The sequence below is a fragment of the Thunnus maccoyii genome, chromosome 4, assembly GCF_910596095.1.
Source record: "Thunnus maccoyii chromosome 4, fThuMac1.1, whole genome shotgun sequence".
In the NCBI taxonomy this organism is placed as follows: domain Eukaryota; kingdom Metazoa; phylum Chordata; class Actinopteri; order Scombriformes; family Scombridae; genus Thunnus; species Thunnus maccoyii.
This window is the reverse complement of record NC_056536.1, coordinates 27,689,285-27,701,702: the sequence shown is the minus strand read 5'-3', so window position 1 is coordinate 27,701,702 and position 12,418 is coordinate 27,689,285. Positions and strand designations below refer to the sequence as shown.

The following is a 12,418-nucleotide window of genomic DNA, read 5'->3' as shown; positions in this document are numbered from 1 at the left end:
GAATGCACCTCCTGCTCACTGGCCTTCCAGCAATGAAGCTTCAGTGCGTGTGTAAAACAAAAAACATCAATCGTCTGACACCACAATATTTTAATACCATGCAAATTTCAATGTGGTTTCAACGACGGACCTTGTTTATTTACTACTACATGTCCCTTGCTGATGTAGAGTGTGGCGTATGAAGCTTAGTGTCTAACAGCTCTGGCAAAAACAGATCAATAACTGTCCCCACATTTGACCCAGCCCTTCCCCGTGGCTCTATCCACAGCACAGACCGCAGCGCCCGGAGGGAGAGCGTTGACCGGCGCTGTCTGACAGATGGTCACTGATCCTGGGGTACAGAAGAGCCAGACATCGGCCTACTGAAAACACTGCTCTCTGAATTATTTAGTAAAGAGATGCCAGACAGGGAGTGCACCCAATATTTATGGAGTCCATTTTAGATACTCCTAGAGAAAACATGCAATATGCAAACAGAGACCGTTTTAAATGTGTAAAAATAGCAAAATTCTGGTGAAATATGTGGTGATGAATTATTAAGGACATAATTATAAGAGTCTACAGCCATGCTATCTGTATTTTTGAAGCTGTACTGTTTACCATCAGATGTTTACCATCTTAGTTTAGCATGTTAGCATGCTAACATTTGCTAATTAGCAGATCATTTACCAAATCATAGCGTTCTTCCTTATAGATTTGCATGATATAGTGCGACATATTTAATTAACACCACATTTGAAAAGGAAAGTTTTCTTGTGCGTATCCCTGCTGTAGTTTTCACATGTTAGGTTGTTACATCGTAATGTTAAATTATTAAGAGATGAAAATACAACAACCAGTCCTATACAATCACATAACAAAAAGAGTGTTATTCTTCTTCTTATTATTATTATTTTTTACTAAAGCTAGCACAGTTAAAAAGATGAAGATAAACAAGTTTATAGCCGTGCTAGCAGCTTTTTGAAGCTGTTCTGTACTTAGCTAAATGCTAATGTTAGTAAGCTAACATGCCCACAATGACAATGCTAACACGCTGGTTTTTAGCAGGTATAATGTTTACCATATTGACTAAATTAGTTTAGTGTGTTAGCATGCTAACATTTGCTAATTAACATTGAACACAAAATACAGCTGAGGCTACAGCAATTGGACAAATTGAGGTATAACCTGATGATGGTGCAAGTTAAGGGATCTCCACAATTATTACACTTCATCCTGAGGGGCAAATGAGTGTGTGTACTAGAGCCCGATATCAGCTCATTGCAGATATATAGTTTCGATATATGTCAGCCAATAAATGACAAGAAATTAAACTACAGAAATGCCAAAGATATGTTTTGAAACAATGTCATCATTCTATAGTTTGTCCAACAGAGAAGTGATCAGTTTATTTTTCAACTGAAAACGTCCTGCCCAGTAGGTTTCTTGGTCGCAATTATCAAAAAAAATTATTCATAGGTTGTGTATACAAAATAAGTATCAGCAGATTTATTATTGTTGAATTTTTTTAAACCACAATATTATTATCAACATCAAAAATCCAGTATTGGTTGTGCTATAGCTTGCACCAAATTTCATCAAACTCAAAACCACAAATGTGGTGCTAGAGAAAAAGTCAGGGGATCATCAAAGTCGGCGGGATTCATCCTTTGGGGACCATGAATGTCTTTGCAAAATGTCATCTTGATCCATCCAATGGTTGTTGAGATAGATATGTCAGTCTGGACCAAAGTGGTGGACAAACCAACTAACCAAGTCCAAAATCACCACACTGATAGCATGGCTAAACATGCTCAATAAACCATAAACTCAGCACTTTACTGGACTAAAAGCACACTGTGGCTCATGCTAAAGCATCAGCGCATATTCAGTAGTTAATGTGCTGACTGTTACCATCTACAGCAGACAACAGCGGGATTAATATCTCTTAAAAACACTTAATCCCACCTGATTTAATGCTTTAAGCAATGCCTAAACTTTGTTAGGGAGATTAATCAAACACTTCTGAGCTGCCCAGGTCTAATCCCTCCCCAGTCACAACAGATGCACTTATCCAAGTAGCAGACTGGATCTTAGAGGTGTGATGTGAGCACATTCACACCCTGTCAGATTCTCAGTATCAGCCTGCCAGCCTAATAGACAAAAGAAAGATTCTTAAGGGTCAAAACATGCATCCAAACCTGATAAATCCTTAACTGAAAGAAATAACTGAAGCCACATTTTTTTAAAAATTGGTCGAACTGATAAAATAAGAACTCACCCTTTGCTGAATAGTTGCATGTTTATGCTCCATTTCCCTCTTCTCCATGGCTGAATCAATCACCAGCTGATCCAGCTGAAAGTCAGTTCCCACGAACAAAAATGATAAACAAGATCACTGTTTCTGAAGAGACATTTAGCCAAAAGTACATCCAGTGAAACTCTTCATTACATATTTAGTAAAGACACTGTGAGAGCTGAAGTGATTCAGAGCAGCTGAATGTAACACAGCGGCAAACACAGGCTAAGCCCGCAATGACACGTTAGGTCAGTGTTTGGTATTGAAGCATTGATTCAGTTTTCCTGCAGCAGTCAATCTGCTGTGACAAACAAGTTAGCCCACAATAACATGTGTACACAACAGCTAAGGATAACATGTTGGTTTTTTTTTTTATGAGTCACAAATTAAATGTATGCAAACAGGAAGCTTTTTATTAGGTACAGAAGCCTCAAAATAGAAAGTAAGTATCACAATGTATAATTAAAATGAGGAATTATGCAACTGTCCCTTGTCGATAATTCAAATGAGGATCAAACCTCTTCCAATCAAGATGGAAAGCCTGGGGAAATGACACAGGCCCACTGATGGAGCATAAGCTAAGTGATGATGATAAAGATATTAATTTTTAAGATATTTAAAATAATGGTTACTGCGCATGCCACATATCTGCAACTTCCTTGGTTCAAGTCCAGCAAGCGTTGCGTGTTATATCCATCTCACTCTGCCCTTGTTTCCTTCTTCCATCTTTGCCAGTAACCTTCCAATAAAGGCAAAAAGTACCAAAAAAACATCTTAAAAAGATGTTTAACTGACCTCAGCAGCCAGTTTCTTCATGTACGGGTCGATCTCATCCAGCAGGTTGTAGCCCTGCTGGAACAGCGAGTACTGGGCGTGCATGAATGACAGCATCTGGACCAGAGAGAGAGGCAGTTGCAGGTAGAATATAGAACACAGATGCTCTTGAAGGTATTATGTGTTTTTTGTATACTTTGCATTAGGAGACACAATGCTTACAGCATCTAGGATCTCAAATTTCTTCTTCGCCTGGAGGACGTTGATCTGCAGGAAAGACAAATAGAAATGTGTTTATAAATGAACACTGGACACTCTGGAGTATTAATTATCTGTTTGATTATATCTATATCAACACATCATCACGTCATACAGTATAAAGTACATGACACCCATTAAATGTTGAGACAACTCCCTCTTGTGGACAGTATTTTCTTTTTCTAACTGTGGCACCATCAAGTTTAGTTTGAATCAACTCTAACAAAGGCAAAACTTGTAACTGAACTTGTAACTGAACTTGTACCTCTCGTCCCAGGTTCTGAAATAAAACTAGGTCAGTTTCATATAAATTTTGTAACACCCAATACATTTAAAAGTTTAAAAGTCCTACATAACATATGCCGCACAGATGTTTTTGTTTGCTGATACTAACTGAACTCTTTGTAGAAAAGAAAATGAATCATTCACATGTTTTCAGTTATAACCTCAGAGCCAAATTTGGTTCAAAAATAAACATAATTTTAAACTTAATATCAGCAGCTAGCAGCTAGCGTTAGTGTCAGCTCCACCCTCTCGTCCAAATATGGTCACTTCTGGCTCAAAAAATCCAAGATGGCGGTGGTCAAAATGCCAACTCGAGGCTTCAAAAGTCCACAAGCCAGCGGGTGATGTTACAGTGGCTACATCCATTATTTTTTACAGTCTATGGCGTGAATGCAACTTTGAACACACATTTTTTTTCCCTTTATACTCCACTCTGCGCTGTTTCTTTAATGTAACTGTCCATAACTTGTTGTATGAACTCCATTTAGTCCTTGTGGCGTTTCATATTCATATTGCATTGTATATCTTAACTGATGCAAAACTAAATGACATTTTGTGCTACATTTAAGAGGTCACATACATATAGCGCATTACCCGACCTTTTCTGCCTCGAGACACTTTCAATTAAGACTCAAAAGGGTAAGCTGTCTGAGAGTAGAAAGAGGGCACGGCCATCACACTGCGATCACACTGAATCAGTCTCTTTGTTCCCGCAGGCAGTTGTGGATAGGAGGTTACAACTTGTGGGTAAAATAAACCCCTTGCTGCATATGAACAAAGTGAAGAATGTGTCACACAGGCAGACGGACAGACGCAGACATCGCTGCAGGGTAAAGAGCTACGTCACAGTCGCTCCCCGATTCTTCTCACAATATATAAACAAATGTGAATACGTTATTTGAATATGAACAGATTGTAGATGTCTTGTATTCTGTTTGGTACAAGATATAATCTTGTGTTGGCTATTCATTTTACTTTGGATTGATTCTGAATTTTCCTTTAGGTATCATATTGATTTTATGATAAAACACAAGCCAGCTTCAGAATATTACCTTCATCCTTTAGATGTAGTTTAACATTAATATCTTCATATTTGTTTGGAGGTGACCTTATTGGACACATCATTGTTTCATATATGATACACTTAACTAGTTATCATTTAACACTCAGCTTTTTTTAAGAGAAATATTGGCCCAGAGCAACTCTTATTTTTATTTTCCTCATGTTAAAACCTCCTGATCTTTTTCCACTGCTCATTTACACCTTGATCCTTAACAGTCACACTACTTTTCTTAAAGACTCAGTTTAGACTTAAAATATTAATCTTGCTTCATTATTTACATTTACATGTATTCATTTGGCAGACACTTTTGTTCAAAGCAATTTAGGTACATTTATTTTCTCAATTAATTGATTAGTCGTTGTGTCAGTAAACATGTCAATCACTGATTCCCTCAAATGTTGTTTTGTCCCAACCAACAATCCACAACCCAAAGATATTCAGTTTACTCTAATAGAAGACTACCAGAAAGTATTCACATTTAACAATGTGGAACCAGAGAATTTTGGTATTTTTTCTTAAGAAACACTGGCAAATCTAGACTACTTCTAACAATTTCCAGTGTGGAGACCATCCACCTCTAGTATAAATCCCACAACAGATATTTTATCAACAGATACAGATATGGATAATAACTTTGATTTACACCTCTTCTGTCCAGATCTTTATGTCTCTGTCAGGCAGTTGAATATATAAAATTGTAATTTGGGAACATATGTTCTCAAACAAGAAGGTGCTCAGTTGCAACTGAAGTTTTCTTTAATAAAACACTGCAAACTAGACAACGACAGGAAGAATTCGAGAGTCATTTTTCTGACCTGTAGAACGTAGTCCAGAGCGAGGTGTCTGAAGCACTTGCGGGTGATGCTGAGCGAGCTGGTGGCTTCTTCTACCTCGTGAGGCTTGTTCCTCGGAGCCTGAGCGTTCTTCACCTGGGCAATCTCCATATCCTCACGCACCCTATCAAAGTGCTTCTTGGTCTCCTTGAACTTCCGTACATCCCTGACAAACAGGTGAATACAGAAACTTTATTCTGGATCACAAACAAACTGAAATTCAGTTCAAGACATATGGGGATTACAGATTTTAAGATATTTAAAGCCACCACAAAGTCAATGTGAGACTACAAGTAACCTACTTTAGCTGGATTGTTCAGGACATTCATGTGACAACATATCTGGGCTGCAAAAAGTTGTACTCGGTTTAATAATTAAAAGGCTTGTAGGGGAAACAAGAGTATGTTTGCCTTTTAAAGGGTATGGACTTTGGGTTTTTCTACAAGTGCTGAATTTTTCATACACCTCAAGTTCTGCAGAGACACCTTGCTGAAGCATCATGAATCATAGGTTTACTCACTCTTTCACAAAGTTGTGCAACTGCTGCTTTACAGACCGCTGAGCTTGATCAAACAGTATCTGAAACAGATGAAAAGAAGACATTAGCATTCCTTGATTATTATTGATGAAGAAGATTATGAAGACCTTGTACACCTGGAGCTGAAAAACATGGCCATTTTTTTGTTGATCCATAAATGTATCAAATCTAGAGCTGAAATTATTCATCAATTGAAGGAAAATTAATTGTCAACTGTTAATATTCCATTGAACATGTCATTTTAAAGCAAAAATGCCAAAAAATACCTAGTTCCAGCTTCTCAAATGGGAGGATTTACTGCTTTTCTTAGTTTTATTAGACAGCAAACTGAAAATCTTTGGATTTCAAAGTGCTGGTCAGAAAAAAAGAATTAATTTGAAGACGTCAACTTGGGCTTTAGCAAACTGTGCTAGGCATTTCTCACAATTTTCTGACATTTTATATTTAATTAATCAAGAAAATAAATTGGGTATAACATAAGTTAGGTATAAAAATCTGTAGTTCATTGTTTGCTTATTATCTGTATTATTAAACCAATATGGCACAAATTACTGAATTTAATAATTACCGCCAGTAGGGCTGCAACAAACAACTCTTTTCATTATCGTTTAATCTTCCAATTATTTTCTCGATTAAAACTTTGGTCTAAAAAATATCAGAAAATTGTGAAAAATGCAAATCCTAGTTTGCTGTAGTCAAAGGTGATGCATTCAAGGGTCTCATTTTGTCTGACCAATAGACCAAAACCCAAAGATATTCAGTTTACTATCAAGTGTGACAGAGAAAAGCAGGAAATCCCCTCACTGTAGAAGCTAAAACCAGCATGTTTGCTAGAAAATTAACTCAAGGAGATTAAACGATCATAAAATTTGCTGCCATTTCATTTACTGTCGACTCCAAACGTCTGCACAACCTCAAATGCATTCTGACATGTCCCAATCTGAATAATAAGACTTTTGGAGGGAAAACAAAAGTGGGCTTCTCTCAATACACCTGCAATGTATTTGTAACCAACAGAGGGCGACAGAGCACAGCTTTTTTTTCCCCCTCCACATGATGCATGCAGATGATGCAAATTAGCCCTTAATGCCTGTTGGAATGAATGGAAGAGGAATGTCACTCAGACTCGTACACACCCGCTTTAACACAATAACACACTGCCTTCAGTTAGATGTTTTAAATTCAAGTTCCCTCCTCTTTTCTTTCACACACTGAGCACATCCTCTGTGATCGTTCCTGCTATGCTGCCGCCGCCACTGCTGCTGCTGCTGCTAAATAGGTCACTCGGGCAGAGAGGGAGGGAGGAAGTGAGTGAAAGGGAGGAGAGGAGAGGAGGTTTTTGGTACAATGTGACACTGCAGACTCTGCATCCAATGCAGGGTGCAAACCCCCCCCTCAGACAAACTGTCAGAGCCTGTGTGCTATCACCATAACTGAGCAGTTAGATTTAAGGGGTTTGCGTCCTCATGCACCCTGCCTGAATAATTGGATATATAACTGTGTGTGTGGATTAGAAGATTTGACTTTGCAAAGGCCTATAAAACTGGGCTTATGGGTGTTTTAACTCTGGGATTACAAGAGTTGATGAAGAATGAGACACTTCTCTCTATTGATGCCACAATAGGCAGTGTACAGAGTGAGCCAACAATCAGCATAACACTTGAAAAAACAGATTGAAAAATAAAAATATGGCTGTGATGGAAGTGGTCAGTTTTACTGTATTCATGCCACCACTTTTAAGAGAGACATGTTTGTTTTGATGGCGGGTTAAAGCTAAATTTTACAGCTCTATAAACTCACTGGGTCCAAGTGAGTGTGAGAGTGATGCTACAAAGCAGCCGTGCCATTCTGTTTGTTGCTTTGTGATTCTGCCATCACATCAGAAACAATCGACTCTACTGTATGTGATCACAGAACAAAGAAAATCCCTCCAATCCTGCACCAGACGCTGTCTTATCCAACTTGGGAGTAACACACAAACAGGTGAGCCAACCTTTCTAGTCAAGTTAATAAACCGCTTTTAATGGCTTCTCGCAAAGTGTCATGTTCAAAGGCCGCCCGGTCTGACTGCAAATCACTCGGGGTCTGATTGTGCATGTGCGGTCAATCTGTTTTCCTGGATCCTGTTTAAAAAGCTGTTAGAAAAAGTGCAAGTGAGAGCTGGAATCTTGTGCCATCGAACGCTCCCACAAACTGCAGTGACTCAAAACAAAATCAGCAGTGCAGCAGTGTGCAGCGGTCATAAACACTCGGGTGTAACGTTGGGTTGCAGACAGGACTGAGGTGGACGATGGCTCAGTGTAAAAAACCACAGTCTTTAAAAGCTGTCAAGTCAACAAGCACACTGCCATGTTGTTTGTGTGTGTGTGTGTGTGTGTGTGTGTGGTGGCAGGAAAACTGCTGTGAGACTTCCTGGTTCTGGGGGTAGCAGTCAGCCATTAGCATTCCTGTGCTGCTTTGTGGCAAGGTGACACCCTATTTTCATTGGACCAAGATGCTACAGGTTGGCTCTGTGGGATTAACAATACATAACTAAATGTATTCAATAAGACTAAAGGGATGATGACACTAATGGGGAGGGTGATGTCGGTCAGATGGTCTGTCAGTCCGATGATTTGTGAAATATCTTGGCAAATATTGAATAAGTTGCCATGGAATATTACATAAAGGCATTCATGGTCGCCAAAGGTTCGTGCCAAGTGAGTAAAAGTTAAGTAAGTAAGTAAAAACCCACTTATCAGGCACGTCAGTTGACAGGTTACCTAAAAAAAACAAATTCCCATCAATTTAAGCTGCTCTTTGACCTTAAAAGTAGTGTGTGAAGTTTTTGACAGCAAATCGCTATTGAGCAAGTGGTTCCATGTGGGCATAGTATATGTCATATAATGCATATATGTATATACACTCTCTCCTTTTAGCTCAGTTTTTGGCATGAAAGTAAACCAAAATAGTAAAGTCGAGAGTCAGAAAACCAAAACAACAAGCTGAGAGACGCTGAGTCGACTGATAATTCTCTACCCTATCGACCCTTTTCACATTATACTTAGGCTAGTTATTTGATGTATTGTTATTATATAAAATTTACTATAAAAACATTGATTATAGCTGCTTTAACACTGTGCTCATTACAGGCTCTTTTTGTGGCTACAGACTTTTATTGAAATGAGATCACTCTGGACTTGAAATCTCAGCAGTTACTGGCTATCATAACTTTTTATTGTCATATTTGATATACAGGCCAACATACTTATTGGAGTTTGAACAAAGAAAAACAGTCAATCATGTAAGTACGTGAAAAACTAAGTAAGGAAGGAAGGCCGGAAGGAATATCTGGCACATCTTCATTGACCTGATACCAGAACTGAGGAATGAGACCGCCACAAACACCATCACAATGGACTACTGTACTGGCTGTCTAGTTTGCTAATTTCCCTGTTATTCCACCGGCATGTCGGGGCACATAATGATGTAATGAAAGCAGTCAAAGCAATTATCTTTAGCCCAGTCGGTGCTCATCCCAGCACAAGAGAAAGCGCATCTGTCAAACAGATATAACATATCATAGTGTGGCAAGAAACATGTTTTTAGACTTTATCCGGGAGGGATGACTGATCGTACTTCCAGTGAATTGTATCCCTTTATTCTGACAGATGTTTCTAATCTTTAATCCACTTCAAAAACACTTGACCGAATATAATTCAACTGCACCACAAACTACAGCCTCCAAAATATCTGCTGAGTTGAATCTAGGGCTGCAACTGACAATTATTTTCATTGTTGATTAATCTATTGATTATTTTCTTGACAAATCGATCAGTCGTTTGATCTATAAAATACCTGAAAATGGTGAAAACTGTCAATCACTGTTTCCCAAAACCCAAGGTGATGTCCTCAAATGAATTGTTTTGTCCTGACCAATAGTCCACAACCAAAAGATATTCAGTTTACTGTCATAGAGGACTAAAGAAACTAGAAAATATTCATATTTGAGAAACTGGAATCAGAAAATTTGGATATTTTTGCTTAAAAAAATGGGAAATGGGAATTTCTCATATTCCAATTCTTCAATGGCATCAAGATCTCAGATCGTTTGTATATTCCCATCTGTAGCTCTTTTTACATGTGTTGTTCACGTTCTCGCATGCTTCAGATCAGATTCAGGCTCAAACATGTACCGCTGTATTTGAGAAGTTTCCATTTCGAACAAAGAACGAGAAAAAGAAGTGAAGTCCAATTACTACTGTTTGTTTATGTTGCCTCCTGAACTGGTGAGCTGGCCAATCAGAACAGAGTGAGTTCATCAGGAGCCTTAAAGAGACAGGAGCTGAAACGGCCTGTTTCAGACAGAGGCTGAACTGAGGGGCTGCATGAAAGCCCAGTATAAGATAAATAAGAAGTTTTTTGAACTGTAAATCATGCAAAGATATTCCAGTAGAGCCCCAGAATATAAATATAGACCTGGAAATATGCATGATACGTGCCCTTTAAGAAGAAGGGTGCTGCAGAGCATAACAAATGAAAGTATTTTAAGGAATACAATAACAACAACAAAGTGTTAGGAAACATAAGGACTGAAATCTGTATGTGTGTGTTCCTTTGAAGACACATTTTCATATATTTTTATTATATCAACAAAGGACGCAGTTATGCCCTGTAGGGAATGATAAGGGTTGCAGTTGTAGACATAACTGCCTTCCTACTGTGTCTTGTTTTGTTTTCCAGTTGCCAAATATAACCAGGAGACAGTAGCGTTGGCATCCCACATGGGAATTCACTCCTTCAGTGCATACAGCCTACTGCCCGAGCATACTTATTCTATTCAAATGCATTAAAATCAGGGGAATATTGTATGCCACAGAAACTATATTTGAAAACCATATGTAACTGCAATCTAAATTATTTCATCCAAACATGTTTTCTCCCCCATCTACCGAAATCCCACCAGCACCTATGTAATTTATAATCCCTTATGTGAATATGGTTTTCAATGCATAAAGACTTGGCAGCTCAGATGTTCGTCTCTCTTCGCATCCATGTGTCAGTCTCCGCTCATTTTTAATGGATGTTCAGAGAGTCAAACATGAGTCAATAATTTATTGAGTATTCATATGGAGTTTCATGCTTGAATTAAACAGAGAAAATGTTGGCCTGATTCTGTTGATGCCTGTTCCTGTCTGAAAGAAAAATCTATTGTGAAATCTTTGGACGCGCGGGCTCCGAGCTGAAGTAACAGGAGCTATACTTGGCTTGACATTCATACAAACAGAGCCTGCTTGTTCTGTTGTGTGGTGTTGGACTGGCAAGAGAGGAAATGGAGGGAAGAAAGGGCCAAGACTCTTTTCTGCTTTTCTTGGACGTGTGTGTTTGCTTGTCTGAGCTCATGTTCACGTATATGCTCAAACATATGTGCAGTTTGTGTTTATTTTATGGGTTTTAAAGGCATCTGAGCATGGCAGCAACAAGGGCAGTTGGCACTCAGCGGCCCCATTTGTACGGTGCCATTTAATATTCTGGAGTGTCTGCAGCGAAGGGTAAGCACAGCGGCAGCTGCAAGGCAAAGCATGCACACAGAGGGACATCCGTCATGACTGGCAGATATAACCATCATCATTTCTTATTCATCGGAGCCCTGCCGGAGTCCCTCAGCTACGGGAGCGCCACACAGTCAACTGCACACGGTGTCATTCCTGATTAAAATAGGAATATGTAAAAGACGCCAAGAGAAACAATTACTGCATCAGCTAATGAAACTGCAGTTACAAAGCTCTCCTCACTGTAATCAGGTCACTTCACAGGTTTTTCATCTCAGGGGAATCCCTCTTGTCAGTCACACTGCTCTGTTCTGCTTTTACATCAAAGTAACACAGAAAACTTTTGAGAGCCAATCATATTAATGTCCAGTCAGGCTCTTGGCTCTGATGGACTGGAGAGAGGGAGAGGGGGAAACAGGAGGTTGAAAACCCAGCTGAGCTTTCAGTGGACAGGCCAGCTGATCTCAAGCCAAACCTTGCTCTCTTCTGGTCTCTAAAGTGTGACATACTGAACCAGACAAACAGGGGAATCTGTCAGTCTGACAGAAACGCTGACAGAATGACCAGAGGTGCTTTTGACTGAAGCTGGCAAGCAGTGGACACAAGCATGTAATCCTAAAACTGCCAAAATGTAAATGGTATGTTTTTTTTGGTATATGCCCAATATATAGTAGGTTTAAAGATCAGTAGTTCTCAAATATTATTATGTCAAGGACTGTAGATCAGTATTTCATCAGATTTTTTTAACAGATTTTGTACCAAATTGTGAGTTGGATGCAGGATAATTAAGGTTGAGTTTGTTAGGTACACCTAAAAACAAATGCAGTCTTATACAACAGCTCTGTAATAAAGCCCACC

At 39.0% G+C, this 12,418-nt stretch overlaps 1 protein-coding gene across 3 annotated transcripts in view; it reads right to left on the bottom strand.

Moving 5' to 3' along the window:
• acap3a (ArfGAP with coiled-coil, ankyrin repeat and PH domains 3a) overlaps positions 1-12,418 on the bottom strand; it is an 82,287-nt gene that overhangs the window by 23,913 nt on the left and 45,956 nt on the right. For all 3 annotated transcript variants that reach the window (XM_042409379.1, XM_042409380.1, XM_042409382.1), the window contains exons 5-9: positions 6,012-6,070; positions 5,474-5,657; positions 3,275-3,319; positions 3,074-3,169; positions 2,261-2,335 (exon numbers count right to left, since the gene is read on the bottom strand). In XM_042409379.1, the coding sequence (XP_042265313.1) occupies positions 2,261-2,335; positions 3,074-3,169; positions 3,275-3,319; positions 5,474-5,657; positions 6,012-6,070 (459 nt within the window). The remainder of the gene's footprint in view (positions 1-2,260; positions 2,336-3,073; positions 3,170-3,274; positions 3,320-5,473; positions 5,658-6,011; positions 6,071-12,418) is intronic.